The following is a 27,377-nucleotide window of genomic DNA, read 5'->3' as shown; positions in this document are numbered from 1 at the left end:
ATAGGGCGTCCTCCCGGAAGTGAGCTCTAGAGCTGGCTGTCGAAGTGGCAGCCGGTGGCCTCCGAGACCAGGTCCGGGGAAGTTGTCGCTGAACGATTTCTCTGTGTTTCCTCCGGATCCCTCTTGAGTCCACCAGATCCGCGCAGAGAGGAAACTTCTGCGTCGTCATGGGGGGCGGAGATCTGGTAAGCGAGGGGAGCCTGGGCGGGAGAGGACCGAGCGGGAGCCCGACCGGGTCTGGGGACGGAAATCGGAGGGTGTGGGAGTGGGTGACCAGGGCTACACCGCTGTGCTTTCGCGAGAAGGGAGCCTTAGCCTCGGAGGGGGGACTGAACTCTGGGGCCACGGAGGGACCGGGCGGAGACTTGGAAAGGCGTGCAAAGTGTGTCGCCAACAGTGGCCCCAGGTGTTTGTGTTGTTTGTTGGCGGGGACCCTCCCCGCTGGAAATTCTGGGAGGGGGGTGGTGGTGGTGGTGAAACCATGCCTACGAAAGGAGGCAGATACCGAGTCACGCAAGCTTTACTTTGTATATCTTGTCTCTTCCTCAGCTGGGAGTTCAGTCATATTTTGGGCTATAGTGGGAGTGGTTTGTGCCCCATTCTCTTTGTCCTTGAGCCGTATCCAGGAGTCTGTTTTAAAGCTGAAGGGATCTTCTTCATGTCCACCTTTCTGATTTCCACTCCTCGTCAATGCTTCATTCTGATCTGTAGTGACAGAACTTTCTTCTGAATTTATAGCACTTAAATACAAGTGGTGTGGCAATTTCTCTTGAACTGTATAGTTCATTTGTAGGGTGCTAAAGCCCTCGATCGGGCAAAAGACCCACAGGGGCATGGTGCAAGGTCAGAAAGATGCTAACCTCTTGAAAATGTAGCTGATTGAATCAGCAAAAAAATCAATTTCACTTATCCAGTATCTATATTAGAGTTTTTTAGGTGTTACTGATTAGAATGCCTTCCAGGACTCTGAGCTTCATACAATTTAGTGTATTCTTTAGGCAACTGCACTTAGGTACGGGAAAGCTCTAATTCAAGGTTTCTTAGCGTCGACACCATTGACATTTTGAGTTGGATAATTCTTGGTTTTGCGCTTTTTTTTAATTTAATTTTTTTAAATTTTATTTTAGAGAGTGAGCATCAGAGCCTGAGCAGGGGAGGGCGGGGGGCGGGGGAGAAAGAGAGAGAGAGAGAGAGAAAGAAAATCTTAAAGAGGCTCCATGCTGAACATGGCTGGATTCCATAACCCTGAGATCATGACCTGAGCCGAAATCAAAAGTCATATGCTCAACTGACGGAGCCACCCAGGCTCCCCTCTTTGTTTTGCTTGTATGTGTGTGGGGGAGAGAGGCAGGGGTCCTCTGCATTGTAGGATGTTTAGCAGCATTTTTGGGTCTAGTCACTGGATGCCAGTAGCATTCTTCTCTGGTTGGGACAACCAAAAATGTCTCTGGACATTGCCAGATGTGGGGTGCGTGGGGGGCAAAATCATCCATGTTAAAGGAGGGAGAGGAAGGCCAGTAGGACAGAGCCAGGGATGGGGTGGGGATAGGGCATTGAGTGACCTGATGAAGGGAAAGGAAGGACGAGGAGGAAGAGGGAAAAGAAAGACAAGAGAGCCCTCATTGACGGAATACCTTCTACATGCCAGGTACCTCGTGTAGGTTTTCTTATTTAGGCCTCTTAACTGGTCTCCTGGTCTCCAATCTTTGCCCTTCCCAATGCAGTCTTCACATGATAGCTAGTCATGCCTGCATATGACTGTTTAGTGTTTCTACTGCCCACAGAACAAAGCCCACTCGATTAACATGGTTTCTAAGGCCCTTACTCAGGGGGACCTGGGTGGCTCAGTCGGTTAAGCGTGTGACTTCAACTCAGGTCATGATCTCGTGGTTTGTGAGTTCAAGCTCTGTATTGGGCTCTGTGCTAGCCTGGAGCCTGCTTCAGATTCTGTGTCTCCCTCTCTCTCTACCCCTCCCCAGCTTGTGCTCTGTCTCTCAAAAATAAATTTAAAAAACATCTAAGGCCCTTACTCTATTCCTTTCTTAGTCGGCTTCATCTTGGACCCCCCTCTTCATCAACTTGCATGCCATCTTTAGCCACACGAAATCATTTATGCTGTGTTCTTTCTTGTCACTGGGCCTTCAGTTGTGTGTGCTGTTCCCTCTGGAAATCTGCCCTCACTCCCCCCTGCTTCCCACATCACTGGGCTAAATGATAATTGTCCTTAGATGGTCACTTCTTCCAGGAAGCCTTCCCTAGTTGGGAAGCTGAACCAAAGCAGTGGCTCACCAGGAAGAGGAAGAGGAGGAGGATTGTTGAAGTGCTTCAATGTGCAATGTGAAGGGGAGCTCAGAACCAAGGGGAGATTCCCAGGAAGGAAGGGTAAAAGAGGTACTCGGGGTTATAAACCGCAAAAAGTTAAGGCAGGTTAAGTGGACTCAAGGGAAGGAAGATCGTGTTCGTAAAAATGAAGGCACTTGGTTTCTGTTGCCTTTCAGTTTACCTTCCCACCTCTCTGCCCATTCCCCCTTTACTGTCATCACCGACCCTCAGTTCAGGCAAGGCCAGCGGGAGTCCGAGCCATATGCATTTCAAGTGAAAGGTGTTCAAAGGGAATCCAGACCAGGCCTGAAGCTTTACCCCCGTGAATGAAACCCTCGGACGTGTGGGGACTTGGGTGCCAACCTCGGTGCTGTGAAGGGTGCCTTGCCCTTAGATGTCTGCTTTGGTATGCGCAGAGAACAGAGGGGTCGGTGGTGGTGCGGCCCAGCCACCCACTCACTCCCTGTGTCCTCCCCCCCCCCCCCACCTTTCATCCCTACAGAACCTGAAGAAGAGCTGGCACCCCCAGACGCTGCGCAATGTGGAGAAGGTGTGGAAGGCTGAGCAGAAGCATGAGGCTGAACGGAAGAAGATTGAGGAGCTGCAGCGGGAGCTGCGGGAGGAGCGGGCCCGGGAGGAGATGCAGCGCTACGCTGAGGACGTCGGGGCTGTCAAGTGAGTGGGGCGTGGAGGCCGCAGGGAGGCGGCGGGCCTGTGGGTGTCCCCGTGTGCAGGGCTCTGCAGCCGCGTCCCCCTCTTCTTCAGACCTGCTAGTTAAGAGCACGGGTTTTGGGGGCGCCTGGGTGGCTCAGCTGGTTAAGCGCCCAGCTTTAGCTTAGGTCATGATTTCACAGTTTGTGGGTTCGAGCCCCATGTCAGGTTCTGTGCTGACTGCTAGCTCAGGGCCTGGAACCTGCTTCAGATTCTGTGTCTCCCTCTCTCTCTGACTCTCTCTTGATCGCACTCTCTCCATCTTTCAAAAATAAATTAAAAAACATTTTAAAAAATTAAAAAAAAAGAAAAAGAGCATGGGTTTTGGAGTCGGCCTGACCTGCGTGCCGAGGCTGGCTTTGTGTGTACCAGCCTCCCTGCATAACTGAGAGCAGGTTCAAGGCCTCAGTTAGCTCTGTTGGGCTAAGGGAGAGGACCCAGTTCCTAAGGTTTGTGGAGGATCAAATGAGGTAACACCCAAAGGGCCTAGCGTTGGCCCGGCTTCTCGCAGGTGACTGACAAATAGCCCTACGTGGGGCTGATCGCCTCCAGCCTGCCTCTCCGTGTGTGTCCAGGTCTCAGACCTGCCCGGGTGTGTGTCGGGACCACAGACTCATTGCAGGGGGCCACGGAGGGCTCCTGGAGGGAGGTGGACGGGGCGTCTGACCGTAAAAGTTCTGTGCCCGTGGACAGTCCCCCTCGGCCTTCCGTTGCCTCTTGTATCACACAGGGCAGGAGTAGCAGATAATTGTCAAGCTACCCATCTCGGAAAATGAGGTGGGGGGACATGTGTTCTGAGAAGAATAAAAAGTGGAAAACGTACAGTGCATTCTGGAGTTTCGTGAGAACGACACAGGGCCGAGAATGGAGTGACCTGCCCTGTTCCCTTCTCCTTGTACAGTTTCCTTGTTCCTGTCCTTGTGGGCCAGTCCCCGGGGTGCTGCGTGGCATTCTCTCCCCACCAGGTGGCTAGGGCTCTTCCTTAATACCTCGTGACAAGAGGACCTGTGACATTCAGGGGTGTGTGTGTAGGTGAAAACTTAGTTTCACATCATGGAAATGGCATTATGGACGTGGGGCCCTGGTGACAGTTACATTCTTTCAGGAAAACAGACTGGGGAGAAGGCCCTTCTGACTCCGGTATGAAATTTGGTATGTTTTAAAATAAATAGAGTTTTAGGGGCACCTGGGTGGCTCAGTCCCTCGAGCATCCGATTCTTGGTTTTGGCTCCAGTAATGATCTTACGGCTTTGTGGGTTCTAGCCCTGCATCCGGCTCTGCACTTGTGTGCTCTCGCTCTCTCTCTCAAAAATAAGAAAGCATTTTAAAAAAGTTTAATAAAAAATAATAATATAATGTAAATAAATTTCACACGTTCAAATTGGTTCCTGGGCAGCTTGTAAGGTGAAACCATATTATTCTATGTGAAATTTTAGACTTTGTGAACCCTGGATTTTAAAACAGATACCAATTTTAAATTCAATACTCATTAGTCATAAGGGTTTGCTTTCTCACTAACCAAAAGACAAAATTTGTTTGAAATTCTCTCTTGTTTATTAAGATTTTATTTTATTTTTAAATTAAAAATTTTTTTTACTTTTTACATTTATTTATTTTTGAGAGACAGAGAGAGACACGCACGCACAGAATTCAAAGACAGGCTCCAGGCTCTGAGCTAGCTGTTAGCACAGAGTGCGACACAGGGCTCAAACTCACGAACTGTGAGATCGTGACCTGAGCCGGAGCAGGACACTCAACCGCCTGAGCCACCCAGGAGCCCCTAAGATTTTATTTTAAAGTAATCTCTATACCCAACATGAGGCTTGAACTCACAATCGTGAGATCAAGCATTGCATGCCCTTATGACTGAGCCAGCCAGGTGCCCCTTAAAATTCTTATTCAGCAGAGCATTACATACACATCATATGCCTGATCTGTCCGGAATTTGAGCTTTGCAGAATCTAGGTAATGAGGTGGGACTGTTGATATACAGCTTCAGAGCTGGGAGTTAAGTGTGTATCCTTTGCTGACCCTCATGTCTGCTTGTCTGTTGTGAATAGGAGGAAGTTGGGGCACCTGGGTGGCTCGGTCGGTTAAGCGTCCGACTTCGGTTCAGGTCATGATGTCATGGTGTATGGGTTCGAGCCCCTTGTCAGGCTCTGTGCTGACAGCTAGCTCAGAGCCTGGAGCCTGTCTTTGGATTCTGTGTCTCCCTCTTTCTCTGACCCTCCCCTGCTCACGCTGTCTCTCTCTCAAAAATAAAAAAACACTAAAAAAAACCATAAAAATTTTAAAAATGAATAGGAGGAAGTTGATTTTATATTCTTTTGATTTTTTTCCCCCTCACATATCCTCCAACAATATAAAACACAGAGATCATCATCTGCATCCTTTTTTTTTCTGGTCTTCACTTGCAGATGTATTTAATCATCTGCTTGTCCATCTCTCTGCTTTCTATAGTTCTTTGCACGGTGGTATACTTTTAATTTGTCCTATAAAAATGCCAATAAGAACCTTCTACTATCTAATGACTCACTTCCGTGGGTCAGATCATTCTTCTATGTTTGTAATGCATCGCTAAGAACAAATAGAAACCTTAATGCATGCGTTATCCCGGATGTCCAGATTCCTCTTTGCAGTAGAATCTTGCTTTAGTGTTTACTGATAATGCTAGAAAATCATGTGCTCTAGCCAGTGGTCTATGCCAGAGTTTCTCACCCTTTGCCCTTTCGAGTGTTCTTGGAAGATTCATGATGGGAGTGGTTCCCTGAGAATAGCAGGAGATATGTGGGGCAAGGGCGTCTGTATATTTTAAGAGCTCTCGGCGATCCTAATGGGCAGCCTCGACTGAGAGCTGGCCTGTGTCCGTAATGATAGCACCGACAACGTTCTGCAGATCATTTTGCTCTGACGTGGCTTCTCGTCTAAAAACTCAGAGATAACGGTGAGAGACGGCACTCACTAGCTCTGTCTTAGGGCGATCCAGGAGTAATGGGCGTGGTGACCCGACCCGGTTAGTGGTGAAACCAGGGTCTCAGCTGCTCCGTGTGTTCTCTTACCAGAGGGCCTGAGCAGGACTGACACTTGTTGAGTCCCTTCGAGACTCAACGGTTGGGGCGCCTGGTGGTCGGTTGAGCATCCGACCTCACCTCACGTTGTGATCTCGCGGTTTGTGAGTTTGAGCCCCTGCGTTGGGCTCTCTGCTGACAGCTTGGAGCCTGCCTGGAGCCTGCTTCCGATTCTGTGTCTCCCTCTCTCTCTGCCCTTCCCCTGCTAGAACACTGTCTCTCTCTCAAAAATAAATAAACCTTTAGAAAAAAAAAAAAGACCCGGCAGGTGCCCGGAAATACCACCTCATAAAAGTCCCTGCCTTTGTTTTTCATTTCCTTTCCTCCGCAGTTGCCCTGGTTGTCCTTCCCCAGGTCTAGGATGTTGCTCCTTGGCCTGCAGGTTCCTCGTCCTCCCACCTCTTTGGATCATGTCTTCCCTTTCCTTCATTTACTTAGCTTCCTCCTCGTCTCCTGGCTGCTCTCGCCCTTTATTCTCTTTCTGTCACAGCGTCTTCATTCCTACAGCGCCTCTTGTCTGGTGCTGGCCCTGAGTCCCTGCGGCTCAGGCTTAGCCCCTGGTGCTCAGCACCGCTTGGGAACTCGTGGGCCACTGTGCCACAGAGTGGCTGGTGAGGCCCGGCTGCCTGCGTCTTTTTCGTCCCCTGGCCTGCCTCGGCTGTCTGGCTCCTAGGAGGTAGCAGAGCAGATGTTTACAAATGGATAAACGACTGTTTGTCCCCAGCTTCCCCATCCCTGTTCATGGTGGGCGGGCGTGCTGAGGCATGGTCCCTCTAGTCCTCTTTTAAAGCCCCCCTGCCCCAGTCACCAAGAGCTGCTTTTCTTTCAAAAAGAACTGCCTCGCTCAAGCTCCATTGCCCACGAAATGGCAAACACTGAACACGTGATCACCAGGCAGTTTGTTGGGGCTCACAGGTGAGTAAACCGTGGTTCCCGCCACCCAGGAGTGTCAGAAAACCTGGTGGGAGCGAGAAGCACCTACATAGCTACTAAAAGGGCCAGTTAGTGTTTACTTAGTGCTTCCTTTGTGCCATGCACTCTTCTGAATGCCTTAAAAAAGTCTACGGTCTTTAATCCCCAACAAACCTGTGAGGTAGGGACAGTTGTATCGTATTTTACAGGTAAGGACACCAGGCTTGGCTTTAGAGCTGGGATTCAAATCCATGTTGCCTGACTCCAGAGCTAGCGCTCTTCACCGTTATGTTGATTATACGGCCTTTCAGGAAAATGAGCTTCCTAGAATATTCTAGACACCCCTGATCTTCCTACTCAGACTTCCTTAAGATCTGATGTGGTCTGCCTTTCACAATCAATTCTTTTTTTTTTTTTTTTCCACCCCAGGCATGGAAGTCCCAAAGGCATCGATGGTCATGTTGCACTATTATTTGCCCTCTGTGCTTCATCTTCTAGACACTTATTATATATTTTCTTGAAATGCTGTTAGACATTTATTTTAGTCACAAATACAATCCAAGTGTGGTTAAAGACATGTATTACCTTTTTACACCTTATCTCCTTCCCCCGTGTGCTAAGTGTCTCTTCATAGCCTACATGGCCATGGTTATGCTATAGTTTAAAAACAGATTGTACCTTGGTCTTCCCAAGTTCTTCTTGAATTACAGCTTACTCAGTTAAAGGAGGCCTGGGAAAGGAGTCCTCTTGGCATTGTCCGTATAGTCTCCAATGGGGAGCGTGGGAACTGGGTTGAAGGCAACTGGGAGGAGTCTTCAGCAAACTAAGTACTGTTGAGAAACTGCACAAAAGCACATCTTGTCAACCAAATACCAGCTCCTCCAGTTAAACCTTGGATCAGCCATCACAGCTGACCCAACAGCCACGGCTGGTTTATTTCTGGCTGCCAGTGTGGCTCCTATCAAGGCAGCACATGTGACGGAGTTCCAGAAATCTTCTTTCCCTCTATCTTGAACCGTCCAACAGTCCATCGTGGAAAACAGACCTCCCCCAACCAGAGCTGCCTCCCAACTCCCAATCAGGCCTGATTTAAAAAAAAAAAATTTTTTTTTTTAACATTTATTTATTTTTGAGAGACAGGGAGAGACAGATCATGAGCAGGGGAGGGGCAGAGACAGAGGGAGACACAGGATCGGAAGGAAGCAGGCTCCAGGCTCCAAGCTGCCAGTACAGAGCCCGATGTGGGGCTCGAACCCATGAACTGGGGGATCATGACCTGAGTTGAAGTCGGACACTCAACTGACTGAGCCACCCAGGAGCCCCTGATTTTAATAGCTGTCAAAGTCTCTTGTCATCTCTGGTTTATCCCACCTGGAGAATGGTGAGAACATTTAATTGCTTGAAAGACCTCACTACCTGTGGTACTAATTCTAAAGGCCCCACCGCAGTCTTCCACAGTTCTCCAGGGCACGGCCCTTGCTATCCTCCTCCATCTTGACTCCAGTGGGGTGAGTGAGGCTGGGCGAGGTAGGTTGAGCCCAGCCCCAGGAGCCCATAATCTGTTTTTAATGATAGACTATAGTGTTTCTCAAATCGATCTCTTTTAATAGGAAAAAGCCAAAAACAAAACTAAAAGCATTATGACCCTTCATTATCGGTTTAAAATATTCATGGGTCACCTGGGTGGCTCAGTCGGTTGACCGGCCGACTTCGGTTCAGGTCATGATCCCACAGTCTGTGGGTTCGAGCCCCGCGTCGTGCTGACAGCTCCCCTGCTTTAGCTCTGTCTCTCAAAATAAAAAAAAATAGAAGACATAAAAAAATTTAAAAAATACTCTTATTAAAAATGTCCAAAGACATAACTAGGAAGACATTCTTTATGCTCATAGTTGGTATGTAATCTTAAACAAAAATAAACACACAAATTTTATTAAAAAAATTTTTTTGGGGGGCGCCTGGGTGGCTCAGTCAGTTGAGTGTCAGATCATGATCTCACAGTTCGTGGGTTCAAGCCCCGCATCAGGCTCTGTGCTGACAGCTAGCTCAGAACCTGGAGTCTGCTTCAGATTCTGTGTGTGTTTCTCTCTCTGACCCTCCCCTACTCGCACTGTCTCTCTCTGTCTCTCAAAAAAATAAATAAAGGACATAAAAAAATTTAAAAAAAATGTTTTTTTTTAACTTTTTAACTTTTTATTTTTGAGAGACAGAGAGAGACAGCACGAGCAGGGAGGGTCAGAGAGAGAGGGAGATGAAGAATCTGAAGCAGGCTCCAGGCTCTGAGCTGTCAGCACAGAGCCCAACGCGGGGCTCGAACCCATGCACCATGAGATCATGACCTGAGCAGAAGTTTGATGCTCAACCGACTGAGCCACCCAGGTGCCCCAACACACAAATTTTAAAAAGCCGTATTCAAAACCATTGATTAATGTTACAGATAATAAATACTATTTTTGATGAAACTACTTAGTGGCTTGCAGTATAAACTTGCCATTGACTGCTTCCACACAGGCACATAATTTGGCGTGCCTTTAGTGTCGTGTGAAGGTTCGGTTTTCCCACCATTTTTTTCTCTCAGAACCACAGGGCAGTATTTGTTTGGCATACATCAGACGTTACTGGACCCCTCCCTTGTGGCTGGAAAGCATCATTTCCTTATTGAGTTATCTCTGGTCTTTTCTCATTATCTTCTCAAATGTAGAGTTACCACTTGTGCTCATGTGACAGTAGGCGCCAAAACACACCCGCAACTGTGGCCCCTGAAACTGTTCTTGGGCATGAGGTGGTGTGGAATCTGGGTGCTGTTTCAGATTTTCCTCAAAATGAAAGCATAACGTAAGGACTTTGTAAAGGAGGCTTAAGAAGCCCTGAACAAAGGTCCATGCCTCAGGGTGAGGGATACTTTGTCCACAGAACTTGCTTTAAGAGTGTAGAACCGATCCCCCACTAAATGGTGAGCTCCATGCCGGCAAGCACCGTCTCTTCTCATGTGCCACGTGGAGCACAGTGTTTAGTCCCTACTAGGTGCTTGGAGAGGAGTCCTGCTCTCGCCAGCTGTCATCTCTCCCTCGTGTTCGGGTTGTATGCGTAGGTCTGCAAGAGTCTGCATTTCCTTTGATTTGTGTTTTTTTGTCTTGAACTAGGAAAAAAGAAGAGAAACTGGACTGGATGTATCAGGGTCCTGGTGGGATGGTGAACCGGGATGAGTACTTGCTGGGGCGCCCCATTGACAAGTACGTTTTTGAGAAGATGGAGGAGAAGGAGGCAGGCTGTTCTTCGGAGACAGGACTGCTCCCAGGTTCTATTTTTGCCCCCTCCGGTGCCAATTCCCTTCTTGACATGGCCAGCAAAATCCGGGAGGACCCACTCTTCATCATCAGGTACTGATGGCAGGCCGGGGATGGGTTTTTTCCATAGTTGTTCAGCTTGGCTTTTGTCTGCCCTGTAAAAGGGTTCGTCTCCTTTCGGGCTCCCTGATATTGGGAAGGAGGCTCCATCCAGTGTTTCTTATCCAGGCCATGTGATAGGAGAAGGCAAGTGGACCAGGCCAGACCAGATTTATTCATTTACCTTGGGCCCTGGAACAAAAACAGGTGTCAGAAGCAGGGTAAGGGGTGCCTGGGTGGCTCCATTGGTTAGGGGTGGTTTTGGCTCAGGTCATGATCTCACGGTTCATGAGATCAAGCCCTGCGTCAGGCTCTGTGCTGACAGCACAGAGCTTGCTTGGAATTTGCTCTCTCTGTCTCTCAAAAATTAAAAAAAAAAAAAAAAGATGAGAAAGGCTGGCAGCTTCTTGGAAATTTGGGGATATGTATATACTGGGATAGGTGGGTGAACAAGCCTTCTACCCACCCCCCCCAAGCTCTCCTTTTTTGCACAGTCAAACCCTGTAAAAAGAACCTGCCTTGAAACCCTAATATGTAACATATCAAAGTGGAGTTGCATTTTGCCATACCATACACATTTATTTGTTTGGTTTAATTTGCAGGATTTTCTTTCAAGTGGATGAGGTTGAACATTGAAAAACCTTTGTCATTTATATTTCTTCTTTTGAAAACATTTTAAAGTTATTTACATATTAAAGGTATTGCATAGATATATGTAAAGGTATTGTATAAGAGTTTATTTTGAGAGAGAGAGTGTGAGCAGGGATGGTGCAGAGAGAGAGAGAGAGAGATTGAGAATCCCAAGCAGGCTCCATGCTGCCAGCTCAGAGTCTGACTTGGGGCTTGAACTCAAGAACTGCGAGATCATGACCTGAGCTGAAATCAAGAGTCAGATGCTTAACTGACTGAGCCATCCAGGTGCTCCACCATTTTGTTAGCCTCTTTTTAAAAAATTTTTTTTATTTTTGAGAGAAAGAAACAGAGTGCAAGCAAGGGAGGGGCAGAGACGGGGGACACAGAATCTGAAGCAGGCTCCAGGCTCTGAGCTGTCAGCACAGAGCCTGATGTGGGGCTCGAACTCACAAATTGTGAGATCATGACCTGGGCTGAAGTCAGACAGTCAACCAACTGAGCCAGCCAGGCACTGCGCCCCCCCTCCACTTAGCCTCATAATTAATTAAATTGTGGTTAATTGTGTCAGCTATGCTGACAGCTCAGCGCCTGGATCCTAGTTTGGATTCTGTGTGTCCCTCTCTCTCTCTCTGCTGCTCCCCCATTCACACACTTTCTCTCTTAAAATTAATACAGTAAGAAAAAAAAAGTTTTTCACCTTACAAAACTGAAACTCTTTACTCATGAAAAAGAACTCCACATTTCCCCTTGCCCCAGCCCCTGCCAACCACCATTCTGTTTTCTGCTTCTAGAAGTTCTGCTACTCTAGGAACCTCACAGAAGTGAAATCATACAGTAATTATCTTTTTGTGGGACCTGGTTATTTTACTCAGCATAATGTCTTCAGGGTTCATCCATGTTGTAGCATGTATCAGACTTTCCCTTTTTAAGGCCAAATAATATTCCATTGTATATACATTCTGTTTGTCTCTTCATCTGTCGATGGACATTTGGGTTATTTCCACGTTTTGGCTATTGTGAATAACACTACTGTGAACATTGATGTACAGATATTGTGCATATTATTTTATAAGCTTTTTTTCACCTAATTATATATAGCAAACATCTTCCTATGTCACTATGTTTCTATAATACCATTTTTATGTCAACATTGTAGGGATATACCATAATGTAATACTCTCTTATTGGGTCCCTAACCTGTTTCTGAATTTTCATTGTTCTAATATGGACAACTCTGTAGGGACCTTCCTTGATTATATCCATACAGTAACAAATTCTTGGGAAAGAATTTATAAGAATAAAGAGTGTGCAGGAAGTGATAAGTGTTGCCAAATTGTCTTCCATGAAGGCTGACCAGTTTACCCTCATGAATAATAAGGGTACATTTTTTAAAATGTTTATTTATTTTTGAGAGAGAGAGAACACATGAGTAGGAGAAGGGCAGAGAGAAAGAGGGATACCCAGAATTTGAAGCAGGATCCAGGCTCTGAGGTGTCAGCACAGAGCCCGACATGGGGCTTGAACTCAGGAGCCATGAGATCATGACCTGAGCCGAAGTCGGATACTCGACCGACTGAACCACCCAGGTGCCCCCTAAACTCTCACTTTTATACAAGGAACCAGTGTGGACTTGCCCCACACCATTCGGTCCCTTCTGCAGATTTGGGGAAGATTTCTGGCTTTCATACCTTCATGTAGCCTGTCTGCATGTATTTGGAAAAATGATTGCTAATTAGACTTGTGGAGAGTAGAGTGAATGATTTAATCCCCTTCCTGAAAGAGATAGCCATGATTTTTATAATGCCCTCTTTCTCTTCAGGAAGAAGGAGGAGGAGAAAAAAAGAGAGGTATTGAATAATCCCGTGAAAATGAAGAAAATCAAAGAATTGGTAAGTAGTGCATTGAATAGGCACCAAGAGTGTCTTTTAGCTACTTCACATGAGAACTACTCACCATTCACTCTTACCTTGTGAGAGGGAAGACAGAATGGCTTTTACATTTTGGCTTTTAGAGACCCTTGATTTTATGCATTCTTCATTATGATGCTTAATTAAGCTTCACTCCCTCCTTTATGTTTTTTGGTTGGAAAAGCACCATGTGATGTCATTATTTTATCTTATGTTTTTTAGAAAAAGGGGAGTATTGAGGCACCTGGGTGGCTTAGTCTGTTAAGTGTCAGACTTGAGCTTAGGTCATGATCTCATGGTTCGTGGGTTTGAGCCCTGTGTTGGGCTCTGTACTGACAGCTCGGGGCCTGAAGCCTGTTTCGGATTTTGTGTCTCCCTCTGTCTCTGCCCCTCCCCCACTTTCTCTCCCTCTCTCTCTCTCTCTCTCTCTCTCTCTCTCTCTCTCTCTCTCAAAAATAAATAAACATTAAAAGTTAAAAAAAAAAAGGGGGAGTATGAGATAGGCCTTTGGAAGCCCTGATCCCTATTCGGGGGATCAGGTGGTATCAAGACTCTAGGGCCCATTTATCATTCACGTGACATTTTCTGCAATTGTGTTTTGGATTAACTAACTGGTAAGGAAAATGTAAAGGGATATTGCGGTCCCCAATTGCTTTCAGTGGAGCTGGGAGTTCTTTTATTTATTATTTATTTTTGAGACAGAGAGAGAGACAGAGCCTGAGCAAGGGAGGGGCAGAGAGAGAGGGAGACACATAATCTGAAGCAGGCTCCAGGCTCCGAGCTGTCAGCACAGAACCCGAGGTGGGGCTCGAACCCACAAACTCTGAGATCATGACCTGAGCCGAAGTCGGACGTTTCACTGACTGAGCCACCCAGGCGCCCCAAGCTGGGAGTTCTGTAGACAGAGTGGAAATTCCTAGGCATCAGTTCTGGGGATGATTTAAAACCACAGACTCCTAGCCCCACACGCCAGAGATTCTGTTCGGCAGTCTAGAATCACCGCCAAGGTCAAGACTGGACAGGGACACCCTGCCAGTGTCTTGGTTGGACCTCTGTTGTCCCGGAGGCATGGAGTCAGGTTGGGGCACAAACCAGGCCCCTCAGAGGGACCAAGCAGGGGGTCGGCATGATCTTGCGTGGTTCTGTTCTGGGTGTTTTGTAGTTGCAAATGAGTCTGGAGAAAAAGGAAAAGAAGAAAAAGAAGGAGAAGAAAAAGAAGCACAAGAAACATAAGCACAGAAGCTCAAGTAGCGATGGGCACAGCAGCGAGGACGAGCGCAGCCGGGGGAGGTGAGCAAGGCGGGGGCTCCCTCACTGACTCACTCACTCATTCACGCCCCGTGTCGTCACGGGCGGCTGCCCCCGGCTGGGAGCTGCCAGGCTCTGGGGTTTCATGGAGGACACTCGAACGTGGGCCCCGTGCCCACAGAGCTTTGCCGTCTCGCACCAGAGTTCCTTGGAGGTCTTAACTCACACGTCCTGGATGTGACTTTGAACTCAGCTTGTGACTCCTCCAAGACCCAAGTGGGTTTTACGTAGGCCTTTTTTCTTTCTTTCCTTTTTTTCTTTTTTTTTTTTTTATTGCATTAATGGGCCCATCTGGGCCCATCCTGCGTGTCTTCTCTGTGGGAACAGTGAGCGTCGTTGCCGCTGACTCACTTCTTAGTCCCTGGAATAGCAGCACGAGGTGAGAGGAGAATGTGTCCGGGTGCTGGGGCTGAGGAGCCAGGCCCACCTGTTTTCGCAGGAGAAACACGACCGTGCCAACGGGTCTCCCAGCAGAGACGGTCCAAAGAGAGAGCCATACTCCCAGGTGATAGCAGAAGTGGGGAAGGTCACGTTTGAAGCAGGAGGAAGCACGTTTCAGCATGAGGCATTTAAACTGGATCTTCATGCATTTTTCTTTTCAATGAATGTGTGCTTTAATCTCTTAGAGCTCAAAAGAAGACTACAGATTCTTCCCCTGTTTTGTCCAAAGCCCCTGGATACGGCTTACAGGTGAGGGTGCGGGCGTCTCAGAGCGAGTGGCTGCGGGCCGGGGAGTGTGTTAACTCAAGGCCTTTTTGGACAGAGAGCATTTCTAGTAGCCAGTCAGACGTCCCACGGGAAGCAGGGAGTTTGGGCAGCCAAGGTGGGGACTGTGGGGGGCCCTGGCCCATTCCTTTTCCCTGAGCCTCCCACTGGGGCTGGGGGCCCTCTGAGCAGAGTCCGAACCACCAGTGGGGGCCTGCAGGCACTCTGTGCATCCCTCTGCAGATAACCTAGAGGAAACGCAGGCATTTTATGCTTCCGGGTTGACGACTTTTAACAGAGGGACATCCCTCTGGATCCCTTTTTTTTTGTTTTTTTAATTTTTTTAAATGTTTTTTTTATTTTTGAGAGAGAGACACACACAGCATGAACAGGGGAGGGTCAGAGAGAGAGAGGGAGACACAGAACTTGAAGACAGGCTCCAGGCTCTGAGCTAGCTGTCAGCACAGAGCCTGACGTGGGGCTTGAATCCACAAACCGCGAGACCATGACCTGAGCTGAAGTCGGATGCTTACCCGACTGAGCCACCCAGGTGCCCCTGGATTCCTTTTTCCCTTAGTAGGTTTCACCTTAGGTCCTGCTCTCCCTGCCCCGTCTCCTGCTCCTGCGCGGGCTTTGGGGAAGCGCCAGGCCTGTGGAGGTGGCCGGTGGGCATGTTCTCCTAGGGGACACTGCAGATAACTTTGTGAAGTTTGAGTGGTTCTCCGCCGTGTGTGGTGGGACTTTGTACAGCCCCCCAGTGCTCCTTCGTTTCCTTGTTTTGCTGCACTTCCTCCTGAGCCGCATGTTTACCTCCGAACACCTTTTCTTCCTTTCCTCGATGCTGCAGGTCAGGGACTCCTACCACAGCCAGGGACTGCAGAGTCCTCTGCCCACCAAGCAAAAGGGAATGCCTGGGTTGAAGAATCATTCCAGGTCCAGGAGCTCCTCCCGCTCACCTCCCAGACATGCCAACAGGAAGAGCACCAGAGGGGCTGCGTCCTGGGACAGAAGTTCTCGCTCCCCGGGCAGACGGTCACGGTCCCCAAGGCCAAGCAAACCGTGAGTGTAGCACTTCACTGGGAAATGACTCACTGCGGGTATTTCTGTTCATTCATTTTTCCGAATGCCATGCTTTATTTCCTTTATGTTATTTTTCCACCACCACCACGTAAAGCTCAGGCCCCTAGAACTATATGTACAGCTAGAACTTCTATATGTAAGATCTTTGGAGTGAGTTTAGTATCAACTCTCCTGTATCTTTTTTTATAAATGATTTTTTAAAAATAGTTTATTGTCAAATTGGTTTCCATACAACACCCCGTGCTCTTCCCCACAAGTGCCCTCCTCCATCACCACCACCTCTTTTCCCCCCTCCCCCTTCCCCTTCAACCCTCAGTTCCTTTTCAGCATTCAATAGTCTCTCAAGTTTTGCGTCCCTCTCTCTCCCCAACTCTCTTTCCCTCTTCCCCTCCCCCTGGTCCTCCATTAGGTTTCTCCTGTTCTCCTGTTAGACCTGTGAGTGCAAACATATGGGATCTGTCCTTCTCTGCCTGACTTATTTCGCTTAGCATGACTCCCTCAAGGTCCATCCACTTTCCTACAAATGGCCAGATTTCATTCTTTCTCATTGCCATGTAGTACTCCATTGTGTATATATACCACATCTTCTTGATCCACTCATCAGGTGATGGACATTTAGGCTCTTTCCATGTTTTGGCAATAAATGATTTTTTAAATGTTTATTTATTATTGAAACAGAGAGAAACAGAATGAGTGGGGGATAGGCAGAGAGAGAGGGAGACACACAATCTGAAGCAGGCTCCAGGCTCTGAGCTGTCAGCACAGAGCCCGACACAGGGCTCGAACCCACAGACTGTGAGATTACAACCTGAGCCGAAGTCGGATGCTTAACCATCTGAGCCACCCAGGCGCCCCTCAACTCTTCTGTATTTTTATGTGTTTGTTTTCCTTTCACCTCTGCCTTCTGTTCTCTTCAATTTGGATTATAATTCTAAGACTGTTAGCTTTTCTCCCATTGTTTGAGGGACATAATAAAAAGCCCCTGTACTGAAAAGGCTTTTCTCCTCTCTGCCCTGTGTGTGTCTATCCCAGGCACAACTCGAAGGTCAACAGGAGAGAGAGAGGCCGCACTAAGAGTCCATCACCTAAAAAAGAGGTCTATCAAAGGCGCCACGCTTCTGGATATACCAGGTGAGTCAAGAGCCCTAGAAGTGAACTTCAGACTCTGCAGGCCTGAGTCTCGGCGTGGCTTAAACCAGGGCAAGTGGATAATCTACATCACCATTTTTTTCTTTTTAATTAAAAAAATTATTTTTAAATGTTTGTTTACATTTGAGAAAGAGACAGTGAGCAGGGGAGGGGCAGAGAGAGAGGGAGACACAGAATCCTAAGCAGGCTCCAGGCTCCGAGCTGTCAGTACAGAGCCCGACTCGGGGCTTGATCTCACAAGCTGTCAGATCATGACCTGAGCCAAAGTCGGACGCTTAACCGACTAAGCCACCCAGGCAGCCCTCCATCACCTTTTTGCCAAAACAGCTTTAATTCTTCACATCAGCTTTTTAAAATATATTTTAATTTTTATTTTTGAGAAACTGAGATAGAGCATGAGCAGGGGAGGGACAGAGAGAGGGAGACAAAGAGCTTGAAGCAGTCTTCAAGCTCTGTGTTGTCAGTACAGGGCCCAACGTGGGGCTCGAACCCACGAACTGTGAGATTGTGACCTGAGCTGAAGTCACATGCTTAACTGACCATGCCCCCCAGGCGCCCCTCTTCCTGTCAGCTTTGAACAGTCTGTCCCGCCTCCCTACACTGAGCACACTGAAAGGATAAAGTAAGAGTTTTAACTTGTTGAACAGTGACTGCCCCTGGACATCTAAATGTGTTAATCCTCACAGAGATTTCCGCAGAGAGGCTGTCCTTGAGCGAGTGTCCTTTCTTGAGGCATCAGCTGAAGGAGAAACAGGGTGCTCTCCTTGAGGGCAGACACCCTAAGATGGACTGTGTCTTCGAGTTGGGCGTGTAGTGGGTCAGACAGAACAGGGATATAAAGCCCTGGGACCTGGGGGGAGTTGGTTGTGCTCATGAATGGCTGTCCCTAGGGGCTTCTCTTGCTCTTAGTAGAATTTAGAGGAGCCAGGCAACTCTTGTGAACCTCCTTTTACTGCCCAAACAAATCAGCCACGCATTAGAATCACCTGGGAAGCATAAAATAAGAAAAAAATCCCATTACCCGGCTACAGCCGAGCCCTACTACATCAAAGTCTCTTGGGGTGGGCCCAGACCTCGGTATTTATAAAGCTCCCGTGACTGCAACAGGCAGCCAGCATTGAGAACCACCGAAAGTCTACATCCACCTCTTCTAGTCACCGTGTTAAAAGAGAGGCAAACCCTATACTTGTAACTCTTAATTGCCCAATTCCCTAAGTTTCTTTCTTTCTTTTTTTTAAATTTTAACATTTATTTATTTTTGAGAGACAGGGAGAGAAAGATCATGAGCAGGGGAGGGGCAGAAAGAGAGGGACTCTCAGAATCAGAAGCAGGCTCCAGGCTCTGAGCTGCCAGCACAGAGCCTGACGTGGGGCTCAAACCCACAAACCGAGAGATCATGACCTGAGCCAAAGTCGGACGCTCAGCCGACTGAGCCACCCAGGCGCTCCTAATTTCCTGTTTCCAAGGAACGGAAATTTTTCAAAGGTTTAGTCTTGACTGGCAACTTTTAAAAGCATGTTACATATTTCCCTGCCTTCCCACACAGCATATGTTATGTAGAATTTAATCCATTATTAGTTGACAGTTTTTCAGCTGTGCTGTAATTCGTGCTGCTCTTAGGGTAGATGCTTGTGAGTGTAGGTATTTGAATCTGTGTTCTAAGGCTGTGGTCGGCATGCTTTTTCAGGTCCTGCTTTGTTTTCCTGTCTCTTTTGCCCTCTACCATCACTTTAAGTTTATTTGTTTATTTTGAGAGAGAGAGCGTGCGCGAGCAGGGGAGAGGCAGAGCGACAGGGAGAGAGAGAATCCCAAGTGGGCTCCGCACTGTCAGCACAGAGCCCGATGCAGGGCTTGAACTGTGAGATCATGACCTGAGCCGAAACCGAGAGTCGGATACTTAACCGATGGAGCCCCCAGGTGCCCCTCACTTTAGTTTGTTTTATTTTATCAGCCTTCCTTATCTCCCTTCCAATTTGTGTTGAATTTTGTGACTTAAATGATTTACAGCTCTCAAGACCTCTCTTCCCCAGGAGGAAAAGCACAGAAACTTTAATGTGTAGATTTTATGATTTCATCGCCTGTTTTGGTTTGTTCCAAGTGGTCAAGGTTGTTTTATGAAATGAAGATGATACTGAATTAAGAAAAAGAAAAATTATGGCCATCATCAACAAGTCTGTGAGAATTTTTTCTTTCGTGTGTATTTTTTCTTTTAATTGGTGATCTAAAATGACTTTCTTGATGGTTGAAAAGATGAAGCTTCTCCTTTGTTGCGAGATGCTCAAATTAAAGTAATTTTTATGGGCCAAGACTGTATTTTTTCTTGTAAAAATGTTTTGGGGTCTTGTGGGATTCCCATTTAATTAATATTGTTTTTGACTGCTTTTTAAATTTCTTACAGGGAACATAGCACTTTTGTAATTTAAAAATGTATGTGCTCAAAACAGACAAAAAAACCTACTACTATAAGATTCCACCACTACAATGCCTAAAATTCCTTCTTTGGGGCTTAAATAAATTGTCCAGAATAAAAGTGGCTACAGAAAGTAAAAAATAAAGCTATTACTCTTATATTATTACTATTATTATAGAGGGACAGTTACTATTATTATAGAGTTTTAAATTATTTTGATCAGATCATATGCTTTTTTTAGACACATTTTATTGTTTTTTAAATGTTTTACTTATTTTTGAGAGAGAGTGATTGTAAACGGGGAAGGGACAGAGAGAAGCGGGGACAGAGGAGCTGAAGCGGGCTCTGAGCTGTCAGTACAGAGCCCGATGCGGGGCTCGAACTCACAAACCATGAGTTCATGACCTGAGCTGAAGTTGGACACTCAACTGATGGTGCCACCCAAGCTCCTAATTATTATTATTATTATTATTATTTTAGAGAGAGTGTGAGTAGGGGAGAGGGGCAAAAGGAGAGGGTGATCGAGAGAGAATCCCAAGCAGGGGCTCAAACTCATAAACTGAGATGATGACCTGAGCTAAAATTGTGTCAGAGGCTTAACCGACTGAGCCACTCACGCGCCCCTAATAATACACATTTTTAAAAGTCAAAAACTGGGGCACCTGGGTGGCTCAGTCGGTTGGGCGTCCGGCTTTGGCTCAGGTCATGATCTCATGGTTCGTGGGTTTGAGCCCCACGTCGGGCTCTGTGCTGACAGCTAGCTCAGAGCCTGGAGCCTGTTTTGGATTCTGTGTCTCCCTCTCTCTCTGATCCTCCCTTACTCATGCTGTCTCTCTCTGTCTCTCAAAAATAAATAAAAAAACAGAAAAAAAAATTTTTTTTAAGTCAAAAACTATTAAAAATCTTCTCACAAGGGGCACCTTGTGAGGCACAGAGCCCAGAGCCTGCTTCAGATTGTGTCTCCCTCTCTGTCTGCCCTGCCCCCCTTACAGTCTGTCTTTTCTCTCTCTCAAAAATAAAATAAACATTAAAAAAAAAAATCTCACAAAAACTACCAGTTTCTTGCTCTGCCGGACCTCACTTCTGGTCATGCTGCCCAGTGGCAAACACTTAGCTTTTTGAGCTGTTTCTTTTGGCAGCTACTTGTTTCTAAAAATACGCACATTTTGCTATTTCTTAAGTCAATTCTATTTATTTATTTATTTATTTAATTTATTTATTAAAGTAATCTCTACCCCTGTTGTAGGGCTTGAACTCACATTCCCAAGATCAAGAGTCTCATGTTCTACAACTGAGCCAGCCAGACGCCCCTTAAGTCATCAATTTTATTTATTTTTTTATTAAAAAAAATTTTAGGCTTATTTATTTTGAGAGAGAAAGAAAGCGTGAGCAGGGTGGGGAGGGTTGGGGGGGAGAGAGAAAAACCCAAGCAGGCTCTGCACTGTTAGCAGAAAGAACTCTCTCTTTCCCAGATGTTATTTCTGGGAAATTTTCTTGTATCATTTCTTTGATAACTTCTTTGTTCTCTCTGATTTTTTTTTTTTTAATTTTATTTTTGAGAGAGAGAGAAAGAGAGACAGCATGAGTGGGAGAAGAGCAGAGAGAGAGAGGGAGACATAGAATCCGAAGCAGGCTCCAGGCTCTAAGCTGTCAGCACAGAGCCCAGTGTGGGACTCGAACTCACAAACTATAAGATCATGATCTGAGCTGAAGTCCAGCACTTAACCGACTGAGCCACCCAGGCGCCCCTGTTCTCTCTGATTTCTAAGAGCTCTTTTATGTTCTGATTGTTCCCTTTTAATTTTTTTTTTACCATTTTTATTTAATTTTGAGAGAACAGTGTATGAATGGGGGAGGGGCAGAGAGAGAGAGAGAGAGGGAGACACAGAATCTGAAGCAGGCTCCAAGCTCTCAGCCTGCACAGAGCCTGATGCAGGGCTCAAACTCATGAACTGTGAGATCATGACCTAAGCCAAAGAAGTCAGACGCTTAACTGACTGAGCCACCCAGGCACCCCTGATTGTTCCTTTCTAAAAGTCTTTCTCAGGGTGCCTGGGTGCCTCAGTCTGTTGAGTATCCAACTCTTGGTTTCGACTTTGGTCATGATCTAGGCTTGTGGGATCGAGCTCCATGTTGGGTTCTGAGTTGAGCTTGCTTAGGAGACACTCTCTCTCTCTCTCTCTCTCTCTCTCTCTCTCTCTCTCTCTCTCTCTCTCTCCCTCCCTCCCTCCCCCTCCTGCTTTCCCCTGCTTGCGTTCTCTCTCTCTTTCAAAGAAAAAAATTAAAAGAAAGTAAAACAAACAAACAAAAGCCTTTCCCACTTCAATGATGTACTCTCTTTATTATCCCTGAGTGGGATTTTTAGTTGTACATTTTTTTGGTGCCAATTTTAAATAGTTTTATTTAAGATTAATTGTACATTTTATTTTATTTTTTAAATTATAGAGTGAGGTACTTTATTTTATTTAAAAAAATTTCTTTAATGTTTTATTTATTTTTGAGACCGAGAGAGACAGAGCATGAGACGGGGAGGGGTAGAGAGAGGGAGACACAGACACAGAATCCGAAGCGGGCTCCAGGCTCTGAGCTGTCAGCACAGAGCCTAACGCGGGGCTTGAACCCACAAACGTGAGATCATGACCTGAGCCGAAGTTAGAGGCTCAACCAACTGAGCCACCCAGGTGCCCCTAATTATACATTTTAAATAAGTTTTGTGCTTCATCTTTGTTAAGTTCTCTTTTCCTTTTCTTTTGGTCTCTTTCATTCGAGAGGCTTTCCTGAAATGTTCGGTGATATTTCACTGTTTCTTCATAGGCATTAAAAATCTGAGATCGCTGTGTATTGTGTACGGGCAGGGCTTGTCTGCTGGTGGGGATTGGTTTTATACTGATTTTTAGCTGGGGACGTTCTTATACCTCTGGTTACCTCTGGTTCTCTTGTCAGGAACCGTTAAATTTCTGTAGGAGAAAAAACAAACCCCTCTGGTTGCCTGACCAATGACTCTAGCTCTGGCTGCTGGCAGTCTGGGACATTGTTTCACCCCTGTATCCTGCCAGCTTCTTTTGCTCTGCCCGAGACCTCTGCAGCTTCTGATTTCCTGTCTGGTTTAGTTCTTCAGAAACTACCAGAAGGGTCTCCCCTCTGGAGGGTCTCCTGTAGATGTGTGGGAGGACAGTCATTGGCCTCCCCAAGTTAGGCATGAGGACCCAGGGTGTCTTAATTGCTTCTCATACAGACATTAAGTCATTCCCTTTGTTTTCAGCCTTACTGTCCTCCTTCAAAGTGCCCGGTGCCCACGGTCTCTGAGCCCCTCCTGGATTTTGCTTCTGATTGGTATCAGGCACTTGAAGGGATTCAGTGTTCTCTACTCCATTAAAGTAGTTACCACTTTTTCATCTATTTCTATCTTCCCCAAATTTTTAGACATCTCTTATCCAGTGTTGCCTTTTTAAAAAAAATTTTCCTTAACGTTTATTCATTTTTGAGAGACAGAAAGAAATAGGATTGTGCACAGAGGAGGGGCAGAGGGAGAGGGAGAGGGAGACACAGGATCTGAAGCAGGCCCTACACTCTGAGCCATCAGCACAGAGCCCGATGCCGGGCTCGAACCCATGGACCTGAGCCGAAGTCGGATGCCTAACCAACTGAGCCACCCAAGTGCCACAAGTGTTGTCTTCTCTCCCGTTCTGTGGTTTTTGGAAAGGGAGCATGCCCTCTTACTGTAGACAACTAAATGTCAAGTGTTAGTGTCTTAAATTTGTTTCTCAAAATTCTACTCCATTTATGTATGTATGTATGTATTTTATTTATTTATTTAAATTTTTCTTTAATTTATTTTTGAGAGATTTATTTTAAAGCTTTATTTATTTTGAAGTAATCTCTCTGCCCAGTGTGGGGTTTGAACTCATGACCCTGAGATCAAGAGTCACATGCTCTTCTGACTAAACCAGCCAGGCACCCCTTATTTTTTATTCTATTTTATTATTTGTTTTAAATATTTTTTAATGTTTACTTATTTTTGAGAGAGAGACATAATGTGAGTAGGGGAGGGGCAGAGAGAGAGGGAGACACAGAATCCGAAACAGGTTCCAGGCTCTGAGCTGTCATTACAGAGCCCGACATGGGGCTCGAACCCATGAACATAAGATCATGACCTGAGCCAAAGTCAGAGGCTTAACCAACTGAGCCACCCAGGCACCCCTGTTTTTTCTTTTAAAGGGGGATCTTTCATGGGGTGCCTGGCTGGCTCAGTCGGAAGAGCTGTGGCTCATGATCTCGTGGGTGTAGAGATTACTGCAAAAATATAAATAAATTTAGAGGCGGATCTTTTTTTTTTCACTAAAGATTTTATTTTTAGGTAATCTCTACACTCAACGTGGGGCTCAAACTTACAACCCCAAGATCAAGAGTCACATGCTCTACTGACTGAGCTAGTCAGGCACCTTTAAAGGGGGATCTTTCAAATGGGTACATCATACCCATTTGAGAAGCCATGGATTTGGATTTCTCATATTGTTAAATAGTGATTGAGCTCCTTCATCACCTCCTCTTCTTGCTCTGGCTTCATTTGCAGTGAGTGCCAGGAAAGACCTACCTATTACTTTCTGAGGTGAAGTGGAATTGACTTGAATTCTTCAGGCGTCTGCTTTCTAGCTTAGGCCTAAAGTCGTATACTCATGGCTATGTCCATGAATTGCTGAGCATTCCAGTGGGTAAATGGTAGATGTCAGCAGTCACGTGGCTAACTTAATCCTCTATTCTTCAATAAGTTGTTGAGCAAACAGTGGAATATTTTGTTTTTAGGGGGGGAATATTTTGTTTTTAATGTTTCAGAATAATCACTCCAGGGATTATTGAGAGAGTATGGAATGCTTCATTACAAGTGTTTGAAATTTGGATGAAACCACCTGACCCAAGATGTTAGGAAGGAAGGAAACTTAGGCTGAGTTTGGCCCTGGATTGGGCATTTCCATGGAGAGAGCATCGCGATGCAAAACCTGGGGTCCTGCCTGATTTCTGTTCTCCTAGAAGTGTTTGTTTGCTGGGAGAGAAGCAGACCCGACAGGATGGTTTTTTGTGTTCAACAGAAAGCTCTCATCCGAGGAACTAGAGCGCAAACGGCAAGAGATGATGGAAAATGCCAAGTGGCGGGAGGAAGAGAGGCTAAACATCCTCAAGAGGCACGAGAAGGATGACGAACGGGAGCAGAGGCTGGAGAAGCTGGGCTCCCGAGATGGGAGGTTTATCCAGTGAGTGCATCTTCCTGCCGCCTAACGGCTTTCATGGCTGCGCTTCCGGGGAGCAGTTGGGCAGCTGAGTCGTTCATTGTGTCCTGGTGTTTTTGTGTCTGTGCAGAGAGAACGGGGAGATCAGCCTCCAAGGCACCTTTGTTAGTACCTCCAGCATCTCACCAGACACGGGGATGGTTTTGATTTGAGGATTTGAGGAGAGAAGTGAATTAGTATTTTCGTTGAATTTCCTTGCCTTCCATTTAAATAAGAGTTCATGGCTCAGCAGGCCTTTTCCTTTTTTTTTTTTTAAGTTTTGTTTTGTTTTTGATAGCTTGAGCAGGGGAGGGGACGAGAGGGAGACAGAGAACCCCAAGCAGACTCCGTGCTGTTAGCGCAAATCCTGACGTGGGGCTTGATCTCATGAACCGTGAGATCATGACCTGAGCTGAAATCAAGAGTCAGATGTTTAACTGACTGAGCCACCCAGGCGCCTCTCAGGAGGCCTTTTTCCAATGAGGCTTTACTTACTTTCTGAAACAGATAGATCAACTTTATGAAAACTGGTTTAAAGAATTGAGTTCGAAATGGGGTCACTCCAAAGTTATTTACATGGGCTTAAAAGCTTGTGTTTCTACATCTGCTTTACGGCTGGCAACCCATTTCTTCTAATTCTGCCAGACAGTTGACCAGTTGACAAATATTTGTCACTCATAGTATTCTCCCCTCTTTTGTTCCTAGCCGCATGAAGCTGGAGAGCGCATCCACCTCCTCCCTAGAAGATCGGGTGAAACGGAATATCTACTCTTTACAGAGAACCTCGATAGCTCTGGAGAAGAACTTTATGAAAAGATGAAAACTGTCCCCTCTTTTGTTGGTTTTCCTGAATTTTCCAGGGAGGCTGCTGATCCCTTAAAAATTCTCTTTATAAGAGTTCGAGTGACTTCTTCCACAGTTGTCAAACCACCACTGTTCAAAGTGACTCTCCTCCAGTGATTCCTGAAAACAGCTCACTTCTGTTAAGAACCAGTGTGACTCGCTTTACGGGACCCTCAGTAACTTTTGCTGGGCACTGAGTGGGTTTTGACTGTGTTCTTAATGGGTGTGCCCTGGACCATCTAGGGGTGAGCACTCGGCCTGGCCTGGAAGGGCTGCTCCCTGTGGTCGTGATACTTAATTATGCTACTTCCTTCCCACCCGTGAGAACTGTGTGCCTTGGTATAGACCAGACCTTTCAGAAACCTCTCTCCAGAGTCAACCAGGTAGATTGTGCCTCGTGGGGTAAATGAACATTTACTGGATTTAGCAGATAAAGTGACAGAATGATGTCAGCTTAGGGCAGAGCAAAGGGGGTGACAAAGACTCTGGAAAGGAAAACAATACAGAAAAGCAGTAAATGAGCTGTTGATCTATTTGGACCATCTTTTCAGCTGTAAAAGTGTAGTGTGTATGTGTATAAATGTATAATTTTTACATACTTTGTAAAAAGTTAGCTTTGTGAGACTATCATGTTTGGCAAGTGACTTTACTATGTAATCGAGTAATCGAGTCAGGCAGGTCAGCTTTTTTCCCCTCTGAATCCAGCTAGTTTAGGGGAAGCCTGGGTTTGCAGATAGGATCTAGTCTATCTATCCTTTTACACTGCTTACAGTCTCCCATGTGGGCAGAGCCGTGGTGAAGTCCAATGATTTTAGGAGTCAGGACCGAGTTACCAGTGTGCTCCCACCCTGGCTCTTAAAAGAAAAGAAAACGGAAGCGGTTTATTTCATGGCTTCCTTTTTATCATGTAGTAATCTTACTACGATGCTATATTTTCAGGACCTGTTTGCTACTATTTTTTAATCAGGTATTAAAAATCCCCAAAACTCATGGGACAGTCTCCTGTCTTTACTCCTTCCCCTTTTCTATTCTTTTACCAGAAGCCCCTCATTTGACCCATGCAGCTCTAGGCCCGCTTGCCCCACATATTAGCTGGGCCAGTCCCTTGTTCTGCTAATCCCTAATTCTGCTTCAAACGACTTTGGATTTATATTTTTGAGCATTTATGATGCCAGGCAGTGTAATACTTAAAACCCAGTCTTTCCCCAGAAAGAAACACACACTTGTTATTCATTTAATCACCTCATCCTGCTTCTCTATGCTAGAGCTAATTATGTCTTTTATTTTATTACTTGGTAATAAAGGCGACATTTATTTTTTGTAACTGTTTAAAGAGCAACCATGCGCGGAGTACTGAATTTACGAATTCCCCTACAGAACGATATTGACCAGTAATTTGTGTCGAATGTATGAAGATCCTTCGTCCAAGAGGAATTATGTAACAAAGCGTGGGCAGTTTCCCCGAACGATTTCTTGAAGCGAGCCAGAGAGTTAAGGCGATTATGCTGCTCTGCTGTAGGTTAGGAGTCTTAAGGTGCCGCCGGTCTTTTAACCGGACCCTTTGGAGGGAGGCGGCCAAGCGGCAGGTGGGTGGGTGCGGGACCCATTCATAAAACCCAGGGCTCCGGGCCTGCTCCTCTCATTGGCCCCGGGGGAAAGGGGCGTGACCCGCGGGTGGAGCG

At 46.3% G+C, this 27,377-nt stretch overlaps 1 protein-coding gene across 1 annotated transcript; it reads left to right on the top strand.

Moving 5' to 3' along the window:
• On the top strand, positions 1-27,019 carry CWC25 (CWC25 spliceosome associated protein homolog). The gene is made up of 10 exons (XM_029927982.1): positions 1-185; positions 2,825-2,997; positions 10,154-10,390; positions 12,849-12,918; positions 14,099-14,226; positions 14,871-14,934; positions 15,797-16,008; positions 17,062-17,160; positions 24,676-24,837; positions 25,558-27,019. The coding sequence occupies exons 1-10, from the start codon at positions 168-170 to the stop codon at positions 25,670-25,672; spliced, it is 1,278 nt and encodes a 425-aa protein (XP_029783842.1). The 5' UTR covers positions 1-167; the 3' UTR covers positions 25,673-27,019.
• The last annotated feature ends 358 nt before the right edge of the window (positions 27,020-27,377 follow it).

Source organism: Suricata suricatta, chromosome 17 (genome assembly GCF_006229205.1).
Source record: "Suricata suricatta isolate VVHF042 chromosome 17, meerkat_22Aug2017_6uvM2_HiC, whole genome shotgun sequence".
In the NCBI taxonomy this organism is placed as follows: domain Eukaryota; kingdom Metazoa; phylum Chordata; class Mammalia; order Carnivora; family Herpestidae; genus Suricata; species Suricata suricatta.
The sequence above is the reverse complement of the archived record's forward strand: the minus strand, read 5'-3'. Positions and strand labels throughout refer to the sequence as shown.